At 42.1% G+C, this 20,864-nt stretch overlaps 4 protein-coding genes and 3 non-coding genes across 8 annotated transcripts; all 7 read left to right on the top strand.

Moving 5' to 3' along the window:
- Positions 1–1,088: 1,088 nt before the first annotated feature.
- Positions 1,089–2,756, top strand: dynll2b (dynein, light chain, LC8-type 2b). Of its 2 annotated transcripts, none has more exons than XM_004549978.2 (3): positions 1,089–1,244; positions 1,798–1,942; positions 2,036–2,756. In XM_004549978.2, exons 2-3 carry the CDS (start codon positions 1,811–1,813, stop codon positions 2,171–2,173), a joined length of 270 nt encoding a protein of 89 aa, XP_004550035.1. In that variant the 5' UTR covers positions 1,089–1,244; positions 1,798–1,810; the 3' UTR covers positions 2,174–2,756. The 2 variants fall into 2 exon arrangements, with proteins under 2 accessions (XP_004550035.1, XP_004550036.1); XM_004549979.4 differs by having other exon boundaries at positions 1,105–1,244; positions 1,802–1,942.
- A 775-nt stretch (positions 2,757–3,531) lies between these two features.
- On the top strand, positions 3,532–12,478 carry heatr6 (HEAT repeat containing 6). The gene is made up of 20 exons (XM_004549977.3): positions 3,532–3,847; positions 4,091–4,198; positions 4,935–5,075; positions 5,160–5,275; positions 5,474–5,588; positions 5,672–5,773; positions 5,869–6,033; positions 6,123–6,340; positions 6,459–6,633; positions 6,712–6,918; positions 7,697–7,796; positions 7,890–8,278; positions 8,360–8,482; positions 8,591–8,677; positions 9,292–9,426; positions 9,513–9,635; positions 9,750–9,874; positions 9,994–10,090; positions 10,207–10,411; positions 10,564–12,478. The coding sequence occupies exons 1-20, from the start codon at positions 3,554–3,556 to the stop codon at positions 11,172–11,174; spliced, it is 3,636 nt and encodes a 1,211-aa protein (XP_004550034.1). The 5' UTR covers positions 3,532–3,553; the 3' UTR covers positions 11,175–12,478.
- A 132-nt stretch (positions 12,479–12,610) lies between these two features.
- Positions 12,611–17,004, top strand: ddx52 (DEAD (Asp-Glu-Ala-Asp) box polypeptide 52). Its single transcript, XM_004549976.3, has 15 exons — positions 12,611–12,770; positions 13,006–13,252; positions 13,394–13,533; positions 13,684–13,869; positions 13,968–14,111; positions 14,265–14,376; positions 14,456–14,528; positions 14,654–14,857; positions 14,949–15,039; positions 15,181–15,303; positions 15,397–15,547; positions 15,631–15,706; positions 15,991–16,062; positions 16,179–16,475; positions 16,765–17,004. The coding sequence occupies exons 1-15, from the start codon at positions 12,684–12,686 to the stop codon at positions 16,799–16,801; spliced, it is 2,040 nt and encodes a 679-aa protein (XP_004550033.3). The 5' UTR covers positions 12,611–12,683; the 3' UTR covers positions 16,802–17,004.
- Positions 17,005–17,523: 519 nt separating this feature from the next.
- rpl23a (ribosomal protein L23a) lies at positions 17,524–20,080 on the top strand. The gene is made up of 5 exons (XM_004549975.2): positions 17,524–17,627; positions 18,573–18,753; positions 19,000–19,176; positions 19,755–19,824; positions 20,016–20,080. Exons 1-5 carry the CDS (start codon positions 17,558–17,560, stop codon positions 20,028–20,030), a joined length of 513 nt encoding a protein of 170 aa, XP_004550032.1. The 5' UTR covers positions 17,524–17,557; the 3' UTR covers positions 20,031–20,080.
- LOC111500890 (small nucleolar RNA Z17) lies at positions 18,796–18,868 on the top strand. The gene has a single exon (XR_002721294.1). It is a non-coding gene; the product is annotated as a small nucleolar RNA Z17 (small nucleolar RNA).
- LOC111500889 (small nucleolar RNA Z17) lies at positions 19,611–19,682 on the top strand. Its single transcript, XR_002721293.1, has one exon. It is a non-coding gene; the product is annotated as a small nucleolar RNA Z17 (small nucleolar RNA).
- On the top strand, positions 19,871–19,939 carry LOC111500888 (small nucleolar RNA SNORD42). Its single transcript, XR_002721292.3, has one exon. It is a non-coding gene; the product is annotated as a small nucleolar RNA SNORD42 (small nucleolar RNA).
- Positions 20,081–20,864: the final 784 nt, after the last annotated feature.

The raw sequence follows: 20,864 nt of genomic DNA, 5'->3' as shown, positions 1-20,864 counted from the left end.
TGTTCCAGCAGTTCCAGTTAATGGCCTGCTTGAGCCTTGGAGGTTCCCTTGAACGTACTAACCAATTTCAGTGACAGTTTGGGTCTTCTTCCAGACACTGGAAAAGTGGTGACACATCTGAATGACTTGTACTTATGTACTTTGAACTCATGATCTTGGAGCCTGCAGTTGTTTAGAAATCACTCCAAGAGACCTTCTCAACTTGTGTAGATCTACAATCCTCTTCCTTAGATCTTCACCGAAGAGTTCCTTGGACTTTCCCATTGGACTTCCCCATTGGTCAATCCACCAACTGCTGTCAAATAAATACTTTATGTGTTGGCAAAGAAACTACCATTTATAGTCAATTGTGACAATCAATGAGAAGTTAATAGGTCTTATCAAGTTAAAAAAACACTGTAGAACTTTCAGCACAACTTAAATGATTTAAGCGAGTGTGTGCACAAAATTGACTCTCTGTGGATTATAGAGAATCCAAAATAATTCCAACTTGTTTCTTTAAAATCATTAAAGATGTATGCTGTAAAATCACTACACTGTGGAAAAAGAACAGTTCAAAGAAATCATTAACACACAAAAGGACTGTGATGTTTATGCTTGTGATAAGTGAAAGTAAACTTCTGGGCACATTTGCAATGCCTCAGTTTAGGGTCTTGGTTATCTACACTACCTTTCTGAAAGAGGGTAGAAATGGACACCAAATAAAATTACAGTCATACCAGCATGAATAAATAAGGATGATTATGAGTCATGCAATGGGAGCCCAAGAATAAAACATATGAAGTTGAAAATGATCATAACGGGTATAATTTAATGTTACTGTGAGGTACTGAGGACTGTGGAAAAGGGAGAAAAAAGAGAAAAAGCAAACCAGGACAATTTGAACCTGTGTTTGTTATATGATTTGAAAAAACTAAAATCTTGTTCATAACTATTTTATTAGTTATGAATGTGCATATTTTGGGCCCGAGGGGGGTTGCACATCAATCACCTGGATCAATGGGGCAAGTTGGGGGAGGGAACGGGTGAAACGTTGCATTCTGGGTGGAAATAAGATGCGGGGTGCTGTCCGCAAGTAAAACCACGCCATTGGCAGGGTGGAGGCTTCGCTCGAGCCAATCACGTGGTGAATGTGAAGTGGAGGGCGTTCCGCACGGGGGCACACTTCCTTGCATAAATAAAGGAAAAACCTGCGCGGTCCCTTCATCGCACTCCGTTGCACGTTAAGACTTTCTTGAAAGACGGTAAGAGTAAAATGCACGTTTGGTTCTAACCTTTGCTGCGAATTGTCACAGTGAGCAGGTCAGCGCGAGGGTTGAGGTTTCTGTACCCCGCGTGCTCATCCACGCTCTCAGGCTCTTACCTTACTTGCTGCACATTATTTGCAAACCTGGTAATCGGAGCACTTACACCGTTGTTGGGTTAAATTAGCGATACTGCGTGTTGCAATGGTTAAACTGGGCTATTCGAGCAACATTTACCAAATAATGATGCCAGCGACGCATGGCTTCTATTTCTTGTGATCCTAACATAAAGGGCCCTTTATGTTAATGTCTTAAATTACACGAGGGACCTCAATAAAAGGGACGCCTATCTCCATCAGCTGTTTTGGATAGTGTCCTGGTTTCATTTAGCTCTCACTTGCAAATCATGTAAATCATCTATTCAAAATGAAAGTAAATAAAAGGCACCCCTGCAGCCAGTGACCGCTTCCTTAGGCACATTGTGTGATAACAGTGATGTCATGAGAAGGTAAGAGCTGAGCGGACACGGTAAAGATTGCTTTGTCTCCTGCAGTCAGAAAGCCAACATGGGTGACAAGAAGGCTGTGATCAAGAACGCAGACATGTCTGATGAAATGCAGCAGGATGCAGTGGACTGTGCCATGCAGGCCATGGAGAAGTATAACATTGAGAAGGATATCGCCGCCTATGTCAAAAAGGTATGTTGCTGTTGCTTCAAAGTAAAATGAGTAGCGCAAACTTGTTGCATGCATTTTTGCCAAGAAGATGCTAACTTGTGTCTTCCCCTGCAGGAGTTTGACAAGAAGTACAACCCCACATGGCACTGCATTGTTGGGAGGAACTTTGGCAGCTATGTGACACATGAGACGAAGCATTTCATCTACTTCTACCTGGGTCAAGTGGCTATTCTGCTGTTCAAGTCTGGCTGAGACGTGGGCTCCTAAACTATTTCAGCATTTCTTCTCCCATTTGCTACATGACTACCTCCTAATTTCTTGCCGTCTTCAGCCTGTTATTATTTTTGTCTCCTGCAACACTACCAACAGTGGCTGGTGCTTTGAGCTTGTGTAATGCCTGGACTGGTGATGTGTCATTCATAGAAAATGCCAATATAAAATGACTTATGGTGACAGCACTCAGTCAGCCTCTGCACTTCTAACAGACTCATTGTGGCTCATGACTTCCCAGTAATTTGCTGTGTTGTGGTGGCACAGACTTTGTATGTTAGTTCACATGACTGTATAATTTATTTTCATTGAATTAAAATGAGCAACAGCCTTTTTTGTTATCCTTTTGATTTTCACTGACAAACCATGCTGAGACTGTTGCTTACATGAAATAAAGGATGCAAAATACTGAGATTTTAAGGGTTTTGTACATGCCTAAACATTCCTGTTGACACTTGTAGTGTTGTTGTAGATCTTTGGGAATGTAATTCAGTGAGTAGTCATTGTGATATTTTCATCATATTGACCAGAAAAAACTTTGACGACAGTAAATTGGTTCAAAATGCTTTGTGTGCTTTAAATTCATTTCACTTCCATGAGCTATTAATGGCTTGGCACCCTGTTGGGCTGTCGAGCACTTTATCTCCCGTGTATTCTGAAGCATTGTGATGCATCTAAACTTTAGGTGCTCTGACATAACTGCAAATAGGCAGATATAGAGTACCTCTTGTTTGGAAATGCAGAAATTTTTTTTTGTGCATTTACAATGCGGTGTGTAAGGCAAAAACCGAATTTGTACAGTTTCAAATGATCTTAAAAGCTAGTATTTGGTATGAACACCTTTATTCAACACTTAAGTTCTTGTGTAATGTGGTGTACTGCAGCCTTTTCTCACCGTTTGCTTTCCTGTGAAAAAAAATTACAGTAAAGTTAAGCACAGTTTTAGAAAAAATAAATGGCAAATCAAACTACGTGGAAGCTAATGTCTGCCAGTGAAATAAAGTTGACTACGCATGCAGGCAAAAGTTTACTTTAACTAATTCAAAATTTTGAGTTGCCTAATGTGAAATTTTCTGCTTTTGGATAGCAGAAAAAATAAAAAATTAATTATTTTATTGTATTTTTTCAGTGGAAGAAACAAGCCTCCATACATACGTAAAGATATTACACATAAAAAACACACAGAAACATTGGAAAACAGTTTTTGGCAGACAATCACTTTTTGGCACAACAGCGGTAAACGCTGTAAAATGGATAGTTTTGTTTTTCTGGTTTTCACCGCAGGGGGGCGGTAATGAGCTGAACTCTTGGATATGATGCTTTAAAGAAAGCCCAATAACCACCGAGGAGATAGTAGAAGTAATGGCGGCTCAGAGCGGGTTGTCACACCCGGCTCTTGTCCGCGGTGGTGTGTCTGTTTTCCCCCCGGTGCCTCTGTCCGCTGAGGCCGCTCCGTTCACTCCCATGGAGCCGTCCGGTTGGGGGCCCGGCTCACAGTCGGAGGCCGAGAAACTGTTTTCCAACTGCGCCATAAAACTGAGAGCCCTGCGAGCAGACTCGGTCCAACTCAAAGAGGAGCTCAACCTGCTCTTTGACCAACTCTTGTCCGAAAACTACAACAGGACCTTCGAGCCCGCTGTCAACATCCGTCCAGAGGTACGGACACTCGCTTTGGACCTGTAGTCTGTTTTCAGCGACACAAACTCTATAAAAGTCTGCCGCCTCTGTATTTAGAAGCAGAGCTGGGATGAATAAACACTGAAATAGCCATAAACCCACGCACTTCAGAGCCCCGAGGATAACCATATAACCAATAAGAGACTAGCTCTAAACTAAACCAACAACTGTGACATCAGCATTTTGTTTCTTTTCTGTATTGGTGTATTATTTCCATTTCAGGACGTGTGTTCTCTGCTGAAACATGCCAGCTGTCTTGTGCCCCTGACTCAGGAGCATCTAGTCATCAAACTCTGCCAGGTTGTCCATCATCTGCTCAACCAGCTGAAGGTAACAGGTCATGCTTGTGCCACATGTACACTTATGTATTGTTAGGACTGCTTTTGTCGCATTTACACTATATGGACAAAAGTACTGAGTTGTCACTGAACTGAGGTGTTTCGTTCAGTCTCGTTGCCACAGATGAACAAAATCGGTGAAGTCGAGTGTGGTACTATAACAGGATGACCGATGCCAACTAAGTGGTATTATTGCGAAGTGGAAGCAATAAATCAATAACCACAGACATCCAGACCTCAATAGGCATTAAAACCATATATAGAGAGCTTCGTGGCATGGTTTCTATGGCCAAGCAGCTTTGCATCACCAAATATCGGACAGCAGTGGGCCATCTATAAAGTTTGTTTGGTCTGGGTTGATGGTTCCAGTAAAGGCATATCTTAATGCTTTAGGGAAACTGTGCCAACTTGGGTCTGCCCCAGTGCACAAAGCAAGCTCCTTAAAGATGTGCTAGGATTAGTTTGATGCGGAAGAATATGCCAAACTGATCCAACCGTCAAACACCTTTTGGGATGAACTAGAACAGAGATTCCAGCATCAGCATCAGGCTTCATAAATGCTCTTCTGGATGAGAGGACGAAATTTACAAGCCTGTAGAGGATTCTCTTAGTGGAAACTCTTATATCACGACAACCAACTCCATACTAACAGAATGGGATGTCATAAAAGCTTGTGTAGTTGTTGGGATATACTGCACTTACAGCCACATTTGTCTTTTATTTTTAAGGTAATAATGTATGAGCACACGCTGGATGTACTGGTGAACTATACTGCAGGTGCACTGAAAGTATGCAGTACGTGGACCCACACAGACGTCCTCCTGGCACTCTCCACTGTAGTCTATGGGAATGGACCTCAGTGCCACCAGGTAGATATTTAGTGCACTTTCCGAAAAGTGTGCCCTAACTGTTGACTATTTACGTCAAGATTTTTTTTGTATATATATTTGTAGCACCTCAGCGACTTACTGGGTGAAGAGGGATTCCTCCTGCAGTATAGTTCTCCATCTCAGTCAAACATGGAGTTGCGCCGCGTTGCTCTTACCTGCATGGCCAACATCTGTCTCAGGTACTGCTACAACATGCTTGAGCCAGTAGCCATTTTTATCTGTGTAAACTGCAGGCTATATGAAAGCCTGGATGTAGTGTCTATAATCTGATTTCTGAAGAGCTGCTTCGAATCTGGAACTCGAATGAGACGCAGTGCCAGTTTCTCCATCTTTAAGCTTGTATTTGTCGCTCTAATCGTCTGCATCTGTCCCTGCAGGATACCTGGTCAGCCGCCTTTGGATGATCAGTACAGAAGTGTGTGCTTCCAAGCCTTCCTGAAAACGCTGCAGTCAACCAAACCTCCCGACACTGATGAGCTCTTCTACTGCATGGTACTGGATACTCAACAACAAACATTTAAACGAGAAACAGATTAATTCAATCCTGCTTATATAAAATTGTGTAATCTGCGCAGGTGATCCAAGCAGCTCTAAAGGGACTTCAGTGTTGTCTCTCAGGTGGGAAGTGGAAATTTGGTGGAGGGGAGGAGCTCGGGTCTGTACTGGCTGCACTTAAGGTGTAAAATCTCACCACATGTGCACAGTTATTATTAATTGATTAATTTTTGTTGAGTTGAGTATTAATATGGAGTCCTGCTCATGTATTCTGCAGCGACTCATGTTCCAGGGGGCTCCAGGTGTGATTGTGGAGTGGCCGGCTGTACTTTATCCAGCACCTTTACCGCAGTACGAGAGTCTCTCCGCAGCAAAAACTGCAGAATCACCAAAATCATTAGAGCCACCAAAGGATGTCGCTGTGCCAGGAAAAGCTTCAGGGGTAAGAAGAGTGTTGATACCAGCAATGGCCATATTTAAAAACACTGAGGAAACTCTGATTTTTAATTGAATGTATTTCTCTCTCCAAAGAGTAAAAAGAGGAAATCTAAAGGTAAGGGAAAGAAGACGAAAACTGAGGAGAGCAGAGGGGATGAACGAGAGGAAGGAGATGCAGAGACTGTGCCTGCACTTCTGAAAGGCAGGGCGGAGGAAAAACAGCCTGCCTCATTTCTCTACCCGTCCTGGAAACTAAACAGTTCTGATTCTGAATTTTCCGACCTAGAGGGCAACGCACAGAGCAAATTAAGGTACAGAAAGACCCTTAATTAAATATTTTTCTCCCATGCATGTGTATCTTTTAAAAGTATCAATAGATGTTTTTAATTTTTTTTTTTTTTTTTTTTTTTACTGTTTACACTCTTTCAGAGTGAACCACGGTCGTGTGCGTCAGGGGGCGCTGCACTGTTTGTTAGTTGTGGTGAAAGCAGTAGAGAAGAGAACTCTGTACGGTTACTGGTCTTCCTTCATCCCCGACTCTCCCATCGGGGGATCACCGCCTCTTACTCTCGTCACAATTATTCTGAAGGACCTCTCTCCAAAGGTACAACACACGCACACATACACTGTGCAGTTCTGGACCGATACGATTGTAACATCTCTCTCTTGACCCCCCTTCCAGGTGAGGTTGTGTGCACTTCAGGTGTTGTCAGCCATGCTGGATAGCTCCCGGCAGTTCCTGGCTGTGGCTGAAGATACGGCGTCTCCTCGAACATCTTACACCCCTTTCTCCTTCACGCTGGCGACTGCTATCAGAGAGCTGCACCGCACCCTCAGTCTGGCTCTGCTGGCCGAGACCTCCCCTCAGACTCTCACACAGGTCATAAAGGTACGATTATTTGCTCTCCACGAACACTTTTTATCTTTCATCTCTTTCTCTTTTGGGTTACAGCTACTGTCAATATTTCTTTGTTGAACTTTAATATAAACCCGGATGTTACAGACTATAGCATAATGATTTTTTTTTCTTTGCTGTAAAAACTCATTAGGTAAACATAATTAAATTTAAACTCCATTTAATTTCAGCGGAATTACACCCTCAGTCTCATAAAGTATGACGAAAACTGATAACTTAATGAATCCATTAGGGTTTAATTACATTTATTTCATTACATGCGATATGTTCAGGTTCCAGTAATGAAATGCGCTATAATGCAAAAGTAAACAAGTATGCTAAGTGATTTTTATAGTGTTAAAAAGTTCTGAAAAGACTCTGGAATAGTCTTTAAAAGTTGCGCTTTTCAAATTCGGACATAAAAATAGAATTAAGAATAAGTCTGGGCAGTATTAGTGTTGTTGTTGTTTTTCAGTATTGAAGCGAAAAATAAACAGAATTTGTTGTGACAATTAGCAGTTTAGCTAGATGGTTGCATATTGCCTGCTAACACTTTGAATAACTTCACATACCTTTACTGTGTAAGGTCACATGTTTGCAGTCTGTGTGTGCATATAAATAAGAGGATTAGTCACTGTTTGTCTTTTTTGTGGTGTTTATCAGGATGTAAATTACAATATGAGTTTCATGTGAAATGAGCTGAGAGAGTGCTGAATTCTGACATGCATCTTTGTTATCCACACTGTAAATATCCGTCTGCTCCGTCTGTTAGTGTCTGGCCTACTTGGTAGCCAACGCTCCCTATCACCGCCTCAGACCTGGCCTGCTCACTCAGCTCTGGAAGCAGATTCGTCCGTATGTGCGCCACAGAGGTCTGTATGTTGTCGGCACGCTGAAATAACTGCCAATAGGATGTAAGACACTGAAGTCTGTTACCGTCCACACAACTATCTGTCCTTCTTTAGATGTGAATGTGCGTGTGTCAGTCCTGACACTTTATGGCGCTCTGGTGACCACGCAGGCTCCTCTCCCTGAGGTGCAGCTGCTCCTCCAGCAGCCAGATCACAGCAGCAGCATGGGTGTGTTCACGCCACAGGACTCGGGCCTCAGCTGGAGACAAAGAGACGGGGTGTCCTCACCCTCTCGTACACCAGTCAAACATTCCCAGCGGAGCTCTAGCACACACTCCCCACACATTCCTCACACACCAGGGGAAGAGGACAGCCGGCGACTGTGGCTGCTGCAGCTCTGTGTGACACTAGTGACTCAACCCAGAGAGGACCAATCAGACAGCGAAGGAGTGGGAGGGGGTGCTGCTTTAGAGCCACCTCCTGTTCGACTTGAAGCTCTGCAGGTGAGCAATAATGAGCCAGACAGGAAGTTCCAAACAGGCATTTCTAAAGTCTGAAGATGTTTTTAATCTCTTGTGTTTCAGGTCTTGTCTCACCTGGTGCGTGGCTACTTCCCTCTAACTCAACACTACCTGTGTGAGATTGGGCAAGTGAGCGCACGCTGTCTTGGGGAGACGGACACCTCCATACAGCTGCACGGAGCAAAAGTAATGCCCTCTATATAATATAGTAGTATGAATTGAATACTGATCCTGCAACAGTACACAATAAAACAAGTATCAGATATTTAGAAATAACATCTGTCTTTTATTTAGTTGCTAGAGGAGTTTGGTTCGGGAATAATTCAACAGTACAGAGCAGAAAACAACGTGCCTGAGAGCTCAAGGGTCCCCATAAGCCAGGTAAATGCAGATCATTTCTACACAGTGCATTACACACAGCATACGATTACAGAGGTTTAAACAAATGCACTTCGTTCTTTTTGGACAAATCCTCATTCGCCTGTTTCAAAGATGGATTCAGCAAATTTAGGGTTAAAATCTAAGTGTAAGTGCTATTCTTAATATCCATATGTAACAGACAGGTTTAAAGTATATATTTATGTAACGTTTTAGAGCATTTAAGCAAACTTTTCTCAGACTTTGACACTAATGTCATGTTTTCTGTCCTCACACACTGATGTGCATTTCTAAGAGATTGTAAAATAATTTTTCAGAAGTGTAAAACCTGAGTTCAAAGAGCCCAGAGATCTTAGATGGAAAATCTCTTTGTAATTATAAAGATAACCACAGTTTCCTGAAATACTTATACTTACAGGGGTAGGAGCATGATTTCATATGAGCTACAGGTCGAGCACAGACTGAGAGTTAAGCTGCTGCCACTGAGGTACAGATAATTTCTGTGCAGGCTTTAGCAACAGTAAAAGGAGGCATTAAGAACAGGTTATATTTTAAAAAAAAAATCTCTCTAATCCACATTAATGTGTGGTAATTTAATCAATGTGTGTACAATACAGGTGGTGCAGTTTTGGTCAGAAGTGTTGAGCGGCCCGTTAAACCGAGCGCTGCAGAATGAGCAACATCCCACGCTGCAGGCGAGCGCCTGTGACACGCTCTCCTCCATTCTGCCGCAGGCCTTTGCACAGCTGCCTGTGAGTTATCCCCTTTTATTGGACTTGTTTTTCTGCACTAGTGCTGCCGAGCTTCACGGCGCTGTATGTGTACTGTTGTTTTTAAGGACAAGACCCAGCTGATGTGCATCACTGTGCTGCTGGGACTCACCTATATTGAAAACTACCTGGTGAAGACGGCAGCCGTCAGGGCTTTGGGGATCTACGTACTGTTCCCCTGCTTGAGAGAGGTAGGTGTGCTGATCACCAGCTATGACCACAATTTACAATTTAAATCAGATATTTTGAATCCAAGATATGTAAACCTCTGGAAAAAAATAGAACAATTATGTTCTTCTTTTCAGGATGTCATGTTTGTGGCTGATACTGCAAACACTATCCTAGCTGCGCTCGATGATCGATCTACAAATGTGCGTGCCAAGGCTGCCTGGTCCCTTGGGAACCTCACAGACACTCTTATTGTTAATATGTAAGACAGCATGGATGTACCACACATATAATCTCAGAACAGACTGAAATCATATTAAAAGGGTAGAATAAAATATACCGAATGCCTATAAACAGTTGATCTTGTTTCTCTTTAACCAGGGAGAGTGTAGGTGTGGACTTCCAGGAAGAGTTATCAGACATGTTGCTGCTCAAGATGCTGCAGGCAGCCACGCGAGCAGCAGCAGACAAAGACAGGGTGCGAGCAGCTACGCTTTCACACTCACACAAACATGCAGGTTATTTTAAAACGCCCCCGAATTCATCTGTTAGATCTTGTAGAGTGTACTTACGTCCTCCCTCGATCCCTACCAGGTGAAGTCTAATGCAGTGCGCGCTCTCGGGAATCTGCTTCATTTCCTGCGGCAGAGTCAGATGACCAGGCCCGCGTTCCAGCAGCCACTGGAAGATGCAGTGCGTGCTCTGGTTAAAACGGTCCAATCAGAGGCTACGATGAAGGTCAGATGGAACGCCTGTTATGCTTTGGGAAATGCTTTCAGAAACCCTGCCTTGCCGCTAGGTAAGTGTTTAACCACAGGGCTGTAAAAGCATCATACATTGTCAGTGTTATGCATTACATTTGAAGGAGGCTGCTGTGCAAAATGTCTCCAGCAGTGATTCATTTGGATTTCAGTTTTTTTGAAAAGCTGCTCATGTCCATCTCTTCATCAGACTCAGCTGCCTGGTCTCACGAAGCGTTCTCTGCGCTCTGCCATGTTGTTACTTCCTGTAAGAACTTTAAAGTGCGGATCAAATCTGCCGCTGCCCTTGCAGTTCCCGCCCACCGCGGCTGCTATGGAGACACAGAGCGGTTCACCCGTGTGTGGTGCTCCCTCGCAACAGCCCTTGAGAACAGCGAAGACACCAACGACTTCTTGGAGTACCGCTACAGCGCCAGCCTGCGACACACACTCTCTCAGGCTCTCTTACACCTGCTCAGCGTAAGCCAGTCACAGGACATGCTCGGGCTCGGCACGTCACTGGCCAGCGAGGAGGGGACGGGCATCAGAGAGCATTTGATGAAGTACCTCCGAGCAGAGGAAGGAGGAGGAGAGGAGGCAGAGAAGGATATAAGGGGGGAAAGTTTGCACCCTCGGGAGAGAATTGGAAGTGTGGAGCAGATTTTGATCAGGATAAAGGGGTTAAAGGTGGAAGGGGAGGAGGAGAGGGGTAAGGAGATGGTGAGTCATTTCCTGGAGGATTTAATAAAGATTTGTGAAGAGACTTGGGAAAACACCCAAACTAACAGAGAGGTGACTGAAAGCAAAGCGGATCATGTATGAACTGCTGGGCAGTGATTTATGACTGATAATGTTGAACATCTGTTCAAAGATATTTGAAATCTGAAAAAATACAAATATTTTCAGGAAGAAAAAGAATAAATTGAATCCTATGTATTGATCTCATGCATTTATACCACTTTGGTCATTCTTAGTTAGAGGATGATTGTGTCTTTTTAATTTTACTAATATGATTAAAGATTTTTAAGTGTAAGCATGTACTTCCCTGCAGTCTGGATTTGTTAAACTATAAAAACGTTCTTTTGAAACATGTTGCCAAGAAATGTACTGAACTGAAGCCTTCAGTTGATCCAAAATGCTCCGGAGAGGGAGGGAGGGAGAGCACATTTCTCCCATATTGGCTTCTCTTCACTGGCTCCCTGTTAAATCCAGATTCAAATTTAGAGTTCTTCTCCTCACATACTAGGTCTTAAATAATCGGGCCCATTTTACAGACCTATAATGCTCCAATAGAGCGCTTAGTTCTGAGAATGCAGGCTTACTTGTGGTTCTTAGGATATTTAAAAGTAGAATGGGAGGCAGTCTTCAGCTTTCAGGCCCCTCTTCTGTGGAACCAGCTCCCAGTTTGGATTCAGGAGACAGGCATCCTCTCTGCTTTTAAGATTCGGGCTGGATCAGGCTGCTGGGGGATTTACCATGATGCACTAAGCATTTCTTCTTTACACTGTATATTTAATTATTAATCTGGCTCTCTTCCATAGTGTACTTTTTGTTTTGTCTCCCTGCCCCTCACCCCCAGCCTGTTGCAGCAGATGGCTGCCCTTTCCTGAGCCTGATTCTGCTGGAGGTTTCTTACTGTTAAAAGGGAGCTTTTCCTACTGTTGCCAAGTGCTTACTCATCGGGGCATCCTTTGAGAGCTTACCATTTGATACCTTAAAATTTAAAGTGTATAAAAAAATTGTGATTTGATGTTACATAAAAAAAAAAAAAAAAAAAAATTGCTACTTTGGGTCACTATCCAACCTTAAAGGTTGCTACTGCAAAAATCAGAATGTATGAGATACGCTCTACTCTAAAGTTTCATCAAATACAGTCCTGTGCAGAAGTGTTAGTTTTTAGTCCACTTCAAGATATCAGGAGAGCATCTTTATTATAGTCCTCAGAATGAGTGGCAGTTGCTTTGAACAGCTGTTCACAACACCATGGAAGTAAAACAGTAAAGTTAGTACTTTCAGATTGTTGAATCATGTTCATCTGTTAGTGTCACTTTCACAGGTCACGTGGTTGACCTGTGATTGTATGATTATGAATTGTAACAAATAAAGAAAATCCTTGAAGAAGCAACTCTTACACAATTTTCTTCTAAATCGGCCAGAATTTGGATAATATGGTTTATATATATATATACACACACACACACACGAGAATAATTAGTGTAAAGTTGCCTCACTCGCTGTAACACTCACAGCCCCCAATAGGGGGCGCGAGAGGTGGATGATCCGGATGTTGATTAGTGATGCCTGATCGGGGCACACCACGCTGTTGTAGAAATGGACGCGTTCGAGTTGTTTCGGAAACTCGGAGTTGGGGCTAGATTTGACCTGAAGAGGTTTGGTCAGGACGCCGCTCGGTTTAAGGTAAGCTTTATAGTGTAGCTGATGACGTACTGGATGAAAACAGTTCATGCTGCTGTTAACGAATCGCTATGGTTTAATGCATTTTAGCTAACCTCGAGTTTTGCTGTCCTGCTTGTGTAGGAGTATAACGTTTTAGGCAAGTTGTTGTGCTTAATACATGTATTTGAAGAATTGTACAACCGTAACACTCACACATACATGTACACACACGCTTGTGTATCGTTTTATTTTGTAGCCCGTGAGGAGTCACTCAGAAGAAGCTTCTCCCGATCCTCTCTCTGCGATTGATTATTTTGCCACTGCCAATGGAGCCCAGAGCTGGACCCAGGCACAGGAGGAAGAGGAGGGCAGGGAAGAATATGAGGGAAGTGAAGACGGAGATTCCGACATAGGAGGCAAAAGAAAGCGCAAAGAGGAGGAGAGAGAAGTGAGGACCAAAAAGAAGAAGAAAAAGACCAAAAGCAACCAAGCGGAGGTGAAAGGTAAAGAAGTTGTAGTAGTAAAGGTTGCAGTTTTAAAGTGTTCACTATGGAAACCTTGTTATTACAAAAATTTCGAGTGACGTTTAGAATGAACATGATCTAGCTGTTCACTCCTGTTTGATGTCTTCTGTCTGGCTGAAGCTGGCGGTGAACTGCTGAAAGAGACGCAGGGAACTGGCATCACCTGGACCTCTTCTTTGGACAGAAAGATCCAAAACCTGCCGAGTGATGGGAAGGAGAAATCTTCGTTGAAGAGGCTGAAGCATCTTCATCAGGAAAAGGTCCTTACTGGGCTACATTTTATAGCACAAAGAAGTAAAATAAAGAGATTCTGATACATTTTAAAACTTCTTCTTAGTGGTGAAATGCTGTGCAGAACTACTGCTGTCCCCCTATCCGCCATCGAAAAAGGTATTTCTCTTTCATTCTAGGTCAATCGTATTCGCGCCCAAAACCGCATAAATGTGCACGGCTGTGACATACCTGACCCTGTGTGCACATTCGAGGAGCTGCTGTCCGAGTATCGCCTCAACCCGCGTGTCCTTCAGAACCTCAGAGACGCCGGGCTCAGTTCCCCAACGCCGATACAGATGCAGGCGATGCCCCTCATGATGCATGTAAGCACGCATGCTCGTCCTCATTTCTTTGATTTGGGATTAGTGCACAGACGGTGATTTTTCTGAGGGTTTCACTCTTGGTTTGGTTTGTCTGTCAGGGTCGGGAGCTGCTGGCCTGCGCTCCCACGGGATCTGGGAAGACTTTGGCTTTCTGCCTCCCACTGCTCGCTCAGCTGCAGCAGCCAGCCAATCAGGGCTTCAGAGGTGTGATCATCTCCCCAACCAGAGAGCTGGCCAGCCAGGTATGCACCATAAATTAGAAAGTGATCTGTTTAAAAAGTAAGGAGGCCTTTCCTGATGTGAACAACAGCAGCTGGTGATAGATAAAGGATGATAAGTGACTGACTTCCTGTGTTTTCAGCAGTATTTGGTCATTGTTGTTGAATTGTGTTCAGACCTACAGAGAGCTGCTCCGTCTGTCAGAGGGAGTCGGGTTTAGAGTTCACATCATAGACAAAGCGTCACTAGCGGCTAAGAAATACGGACCACAGTCAAACAAAAAATACGGTAAGAGATCGTTGGTTCATAGGGGAAGAAAAATAAGTAAATCTCACTGGCTTTTAACTCCTGACGTTTCTGTGTGCAGATATACTCGTCAGTACTCCAAACAGACTCATCTTCCTTCTCAAGCAGGATCCTCCAGCTGTCGATCTCAGCAGGTGACATTTGATCTGCTCAAATCTGATGGTTTTTGTGTGTCGTACCCACTCTATTTGTCTCTTTATTACTTAAAAAAAAATAAAAAAGAAGACAGATCGATGATGTTTTGGGTGTTGCTTTTCAGTGTGGAGTGGCTGATTGTTGATGAGTCCGATAAGCTGTTTGAAGACGGCAAGACGGGCTTCAGAGAGCAGCTGGCCACCATTTTTCTGGCCTGCTCCGGTCCAAAGGTGCGCAGGGCTTTCTTCAGCGCCACTTGCACGGCAGATGTAGAACAGTGGTGCCGCCTGAACCTCGACAACCTGGTTTCTGTAAACATCGGGCACAGGTACGGCTCTAGCTGAAGAACTGCTTACTGCAGCAAATTCATGCCTTCTTTTTTTGTCACAATAGAAACATGGGTGTTTCATCTTTTTTAGAAATACAGCTGTGGATACAGTAGATCAGCAGCTGCTGTTTGTCGGGACAGAGAATGGCAAGCTTGTGGCAATGAGGGATATCATCAAAAAAGTAAGGAGCTTACTTGATTTCAAATAGAACAGATTTATTAGTGGTTATTGCATAAACACCCGTTTAAATCATTTCTAATTTCTGATTATTTTATCTTACAAGCTAAGATAAAATAAAAGAGTCCTCTTTTCTGTGTTTCAGGGCTTCCTGCCGCCCATGCTGGTGTTTGTTCAGACTATAGAAAGGGCACGGGAGCTTTTCCATGAGCTGGTGTATGAAGGCATCAACGTGGATGTAATCCACGCAGACCGCACACAGCAGCAGGTACATCAACACACCTACCACTCCTGTCATTTATTTCCATTTCAGTTTATTTATTGAGTGCTCTCGTCCTCATCGTTTGCTCCTATGTGTCAGAGAGACAACGTGGTGAACAGTTTCCGCTCCGGGAAGATTTGGGTGTTGATCTGCACCGCTCTGCTCGCCAGAGGAATCGACTTCAAAGGCGTAAACCTCGTACTCAACTACGACTTCCCTACCAGCGCTGTGGAGTACATCCATCGCATTGGTTGGTTTGGACAGTGATCCACAAATAATCAGCCTGATGTTTCCACTTTGTCTTTGACGCGTATCACACTCTGTGTCTGTCAGGTCGTACTGGGAGAGCTGGACATCAGGGGAAGGCCGTCACCTTCTTCACAGAGAATGACAAACCTCTGTTGCGCAGGTAGGAAAAGAGCAAACTGAGTTAGTTTTTTTTTTCTTCATTCAAACCCATATCCAGCTGTTAACACACAATTTAAAAGGATTTTCTGGATTTTCCATGGACCATCCTATTTGGTTCTTGGTCTCTATCGTTGGTGTTGCTTTTTTTAATAAAATAATTTCACTGCAGCACAATGATTGCAAGTTTAGGTCACTTCTTGCCATTAATTTATTTTTAAAGCACCTTGAATTTAAATACTGAGCCTGTAGTTTTTCCTTTTTTTCCCCTATGCTTCTCTTTAACAGCATTGCTAATGTTATAAAACAAGCGGGCTGTCCTGTACCAGACTACATGGTTGGTTTCAAGAAAATACACAGGTAAGAAAGCTCCATGATTGCCTGCACATTTACAGAAATGTTTCCTTTGATTTAATGCTTAATTGCTCCCTGTTGAGTTTTGGTAAGAGCGGTCTGGTCGTTATCTTTTTGTTTAGCAAAGTAAAGCGGAGACTTGAGAAGAAACCTCCCAAGAGAAGCACCATTTGCACAACTCCTCGCTTCTTAATGAAGACCAAAGGCAAAGATCAGAAAAAAGGAAACAAGCGAGCAGCGAGAGGAGAGCAGAAAGGAGAAAACGGAGCTCAAACAACATCACACCAGGAGAAAGAGGAAAAGAAGACAAAAGGACAGGGGCTGAAGAAAGGAAATAAAACACAGAAAGAAGGAAAAGAAAAACACAAGAAAGTGTCTCAGAAAACAACAACAGACACTTCAGGAACCAAGTTACAAAGGTGGGGAAGGACTTTCATGGACATTTATCCAGTCCAATAAACTACAAACTGCAATCTTATCAAACTCTGTTATGTAAAAAAAACAAAAACAAAACCCATACATATATGATAAATGACTCTGTACACAACATAAACCAATTTCCTTAGCATACCATTAAAGTGAAAATCTGTGAAAAGTTGAAAGTAGGAAACATTATTGTCAAATATATCACAGAGGCCTGTATGGAGCCAGAAATTGAACCCACTTGAATAAAAATATTTCTAATATTCATTCTTTCTTCTTCAACAGGAAAAAGGGGAAGAAAACTAAGCTGAAGGCAGACTAGAGGAGTGCGATGCAGATGGACTGATGAGAAGATGCATTTGCAGTCTGATTTATTGCCAACCTTTACATTTCTGCTTTGTAATATGAGAGTATAAAATAAACTTTTATATGTGTATAAACTTTTTTTGGCATTTTATTACATTTGTTCACCTGACTGAACAGAATTTTGTATATTTGTTAATAAAGATGATGACTGTGAAAGTACATTAAATAGCAACTGGGTATTTTTGATTAGAAATAAACTATAAACTGTAAGTTATTGTACTCTTGAGGGCCAGCTATAACAGACGGTGCCCTAAAATGTACCATTTCTGTTCAACCCTTCACCAGACTTTTTTTTAGTGTTCGATTAATACTTTAAGGGTAACTTAAAAAAAAATGGGTATTCATACACACAGATATAATAACTGTTATTAAATCAGGCGAAATTTCTTTATAAATATAAATGTCTTTATATATAAAATTTGAAATATATTTCTTGCCAGTCCAAACTGTTGAAACCTAACTGAAACCTATTTTCCTTCAATAATTACACATACAGCACTGTAACAACAGTCTGGTGCTTAAAGAGAGGGGAGATATGTTTATCTAATTACATAATTATTTTTTCATGAATTTATATAAAGAAAGAAAAGATTATTGTAATAAATTTGAGAGTCATGCAAACAAAGTATTTTCGGAGCAACTTTTCATCAATGTGATAGCAAAAAAGCAAATTTCCGAACTATCGCGATACATTTGCTATGAGATCTCGCCCATGCAATATACCGCAGGAAACCCCGTTCAGTCTTCCTTTCTCAACATGGCACCGAAGGTGAAGAAGGAAGGTTCGTGAATCTACCAGTTTTGAATGAATAAATCGTATATTTTAGTTGACTTGGTGCCTCTATTTATACCGTATGTGTACGGTATAAAGGAATATAGTGAAATTGTTTTGTTTGAGCTCAAGTTATTGCTGTCAGAGCTGTAAATATGTGGATATCTCAAGAGTGTGGGTCCGGCATGTAGACTGTAACGTGATGCTGGCTAAGCTAAGCTAAATCAAGCCGCTGTTGATGAAATCGCATGTGTTTACAGTTACATTTATCTAATGTTTTCTTGTTAAGTTGTCTCTTATGGACACGGCTTAGCTAGTTCATCTCATTATGGCTTCATTAACTCAGATATGTCTGCGGATTAGGTGTTTTAGCTCATGTTAGCAATGGCCTGAGCAGGCTTTAAAACGTTGCATTAGCAGCGCGTGAGAGCATCTCTAAATTTCTTTGATGTTATTGAAAATTTGACTGTTGAAGTTTTAGCTGTTGTAGTCAGCGATACTTCCTGTAACGTAAAAAACCCTGAGAGCGTGTTGGTGTGCTAGTAATCTGCCTTCTGGGTGTTAATACTGTGTGGACGGCAGATATGGTTGTGTGCATACTGAGCAGTAAGAAGTAAACTCCCATGTCTTTTAAGCACATGTATCTTAAGATCATGATTCAATGCAAGTACTGTCTAACTTTGAAATAGCTGTGAGGCAGATCCATTCAGCTTCATTTGTATATAATGCTTGTTTTAGTATTTGTGTCAGTGTAAATGTGGCTTTCACTGGATCAGCTACAAATCATTACAGTATTCAGTAGATGACCTGCTGTGTACATTGTATGTGGTATGTGGGCCACAGGTTGACTTGACAGTGCTGTGATATTTTCCAAAGTGTTCTTTGCCATATTGACAAAGCCTAGAATAATGAACCACTGTCTAATAGTGGTAACTTTCTTTTCTCCCAATCATAGCTGTCCCTGCCAAGACTGAGGCCAAGTCAAAGGCTCTGAAGGCCAAGAAGGCTGTGCTGAAAGGCGTACACAGCCACAGGAAGAAGAAAGTCAGGACTTCTCCCACCTTCCGTCGCCCTAAAACCCTCCGTCTCCGCAGACAGCCCAAATATCCCCGCAAGAGTGCTCCTCGCAGGAACAAGTGAGTTACAAACAGTTCACGCAGGTCACAAACATGGACCTTGGTGCACATGATGGTAATAGCGATCAAAGCATGAAAAAGCATGATTCCAGTTTTTTTAAACTTCTGATGCACCAATCTTAAATTTTTTATAACATGTTTGTAGTGAGCAATAGTTAATAAGCAGTTAACCTTTAATTATATTGTAGAGACTTTGAAATTAAGTGAGGACCTCTGACCAAAGAACTTATGCATTTTATTTTATAGGTTGGATCACTATGCCATCATCAAGTTCCCCTTGACAACAGAGTCTGCTATGAAGAAAATTGAAGATAACAACACACTTGTGTTCATTGTGGATGTCAAGGCCAACAAACATCAGATCAAGCACGCTGTCAAGAAGCTGTACGACATTGACGTCGCCAAAGTCAACACACTCATCAGGTAGAAATCCTCACACAGGCTGAGCCGAAAGCCAACTTCATACAGACCTTTTCAGTCCTTTACACTTTCCCATGAAGGAAGCATTGACTTCATATATACTCATCATACGCTGTGCAAGTATCTGGATAAATATGACATTTAAGTGGATGTGCTGAAAACAAGACAAACCAACACATCAGGATATTACAGGAAGATTTCCAACCGATGTTATTGTGGAGGGGGTCATGGGACCCTTTTTTACCCATTAATTTTGTATAGCATTGAAATGACTGTGTGTGTGTGTGTGTGTGTGTGTGTGTGTGTGTGTGTGTGTGTGTGTGTGTGTGTATAATTTGTTTTAGCCTTCTGGTAAATGATTTGCCTGATATCTGTCCATCTATGTCCCAGTAATGAATTTGAATTTGCCACATCTGACAGCCAATAACAGCCAATTTGGTGCACATGATGGTAATAGCGATCAAAGTATGAAAAAGCATGATTCCAGTTTTTTAAACTTCTGATGCACCAATCTAAAAACAAAAAACATTCTAAACATGTTTGTAGTGAGCAGTAGTGAATAAACATGCCTTTATGTGCAGGCCTGATGGTGAGAAGAAGGCGTACGTCCGTCTCGCACCTGATTACGATGCGTTGGATGTTGCAAACAAGGTGAGCCTTTATTCCGCTGTTGACTTTCTGAAGCCATATCAGTCATGTGCATGTGATGTAAACTTTATATTTGCTCTGAATGTCTGTGATGCATTCAAAGGAACCACTGATGCAAAACAGTGCAGATACAGATGTGACGACTCTGTTGATGAACATTGTGTAATTAATATCCTTTTTTATTTTATTTGCAGATTGGCATCATCTAAACAGCAGTCGAAGAGACTTGTGGAATAAAAATAAATATTTGTATAAACAAGCTCTTCAGTCATCTTGTGTGTTTTTTGGAGTGTAATTTACACCTTTGACAAACACTTGAGTTATTGTAATTATGATTCAGTTAAGCTGTGGAAATACTGCTCCATCCTGAAAGTGAAATGCATGCACATTTCTCCAGCATAGGAAATAATCAGTGCTTATCTAAGCACTTACATTTAATTATCAACCTGTGAGCGATTGGCTGTGATCCCTTTTTTATGCCAACACTTACATTTGATAGCAGTTTCTAATTTTAGTTTTTTTAGTACAAATCTGCTTTGATGACGATGAGAACCTGCTAAATTTATTAGTTTAAGCTCTCCTGATAGCGAGTTTGAGATTACTGACTGTATTTACGCATTTTATAAAAGTTTATACATGTTAATGATATTTTTGGAGCACAAAAGAACAGTAAGAAGAGGGGAAATTTGTGATTTAAACATCTGCTTGCTCTATTTTCAGTTTAAATATTTGTCAGTTATACATAATATTAGCAGTGCTCACCCATTCCTGGTTCACTCCACAGCAAAAGAGTGTGACAAGGCATTGTTGCACATTGTGGCGGTACACACAGAAGTATCACAATCAGTCAACCACCCTTTCACTCAGCAATGGCTCACCACAGGGATGTGTGCCGAGTCCTCTCCTATACACCATCTGCACCAGCGACTGCATCCCAAAAGCCGATCTCCCTCCCCTATCCATAAAGGGTGACTGCATGGAGAGGGTATCCTCCTTTAAGTTCCTTGGTACCCACATATTTGAGGACCACAAACACATCAGCC

Source organism: Maylandia zebra, linkage group LG10 (assembly GCF_041146795.1).
Source record: "Maylandia zebra isolate NMK-2024a linkage group LG10, Mzebra_GT3a, whole genome shotgun sequence".
NCBI classification, from domain to species: Eukaryota; Metazoa; Chordata; class Actinopteri; order Cichliformes; family Cichlidae; genus Maylandia; species Maylandia zebra.
The sequence above is the reverse complement of the archived record's forward strand: the minus strand, read 5'-3'. Positions and strand labels throughout refer to the sequence as shown.

Bases quoted from the DNA above. Each gene is read 5' to 3' on its own strand.
- dynll2b (XM_004549978.2), top strand. From the start codon at position 1,811: ATGGGTGACAAGAAGGCTGTGATCAAGAACGCAGACATGTCTGATGAA. The intron at 1,943-2,035 runs GTATGTTGCTGT...CTTCCCCTGCAG, and splicing joins TCGCCGCCTATGTCAAAAAG to GAGTTTGACAAGAAGTACAA.
- heatr6 (XM_004549977.3), top strand. From the start codon at position 3,554: ATGGCGGCTCAGAGCGGGTTGTCACACCCGGCTCTTGTCCGCGGTGGT. The intron at 5,774-5,868 runs GTGTAAAATCTC...TGTATTCTGCAG, and splicing joins CTGTACTGGCTGCACTTAAG to CGACTCATGTTCCAGGGGGC. The intron at 6,341-6,458 runs GTACAGAAAGAC...ACACTCTTTCAG, and splicing joins AACGCACAGAGCAAATTAAG to AGTGAACCACGGTCGTGTGC.
- ddx52 (XM_004549976.3), top strand. From the start codon at position 12,684: ATGGACGCGTTCGAGTTGTTTCGGAAACTCGGAGTTGGGGCTAGATTT. The intron at 13,534-13,683 runs GTCCTTACTGGG...CTTTCATTCTAG, and splicing joins AGCATCTTCATCAGGAAAAG to GTCAATCGTATTCGCGCCCA. The intron at 14,529-14,653 runs GTGACATTTGAT...GTTGCTTTTCAG, and splicing joins CCAGCTGTCGATCTCAGCAG to TGTGGAGTGGCTGATTGTTG.
- rpl23a (XM_004549975.2), top strand. From the start codon at position 17,558: ATGCAATATACCGCAGGAAACCCCGTTCAGTCTTCCTTTCTCAACATG. The intron at 18,754-18,999 runs GTGAGTTACAAA...TTTATTTTATAG, and splicing joins AGTGCTCCTCGCAGGAACAA to GTTGGATCACTATGCCATCA. The intron at 19,177-19,754 runs GTAGAAATCCTC...CTTTATGTGCAG, and splicing joins AAAGTCAACACACTCATCAG to GCCTGATGGTGAGAAGAAGG.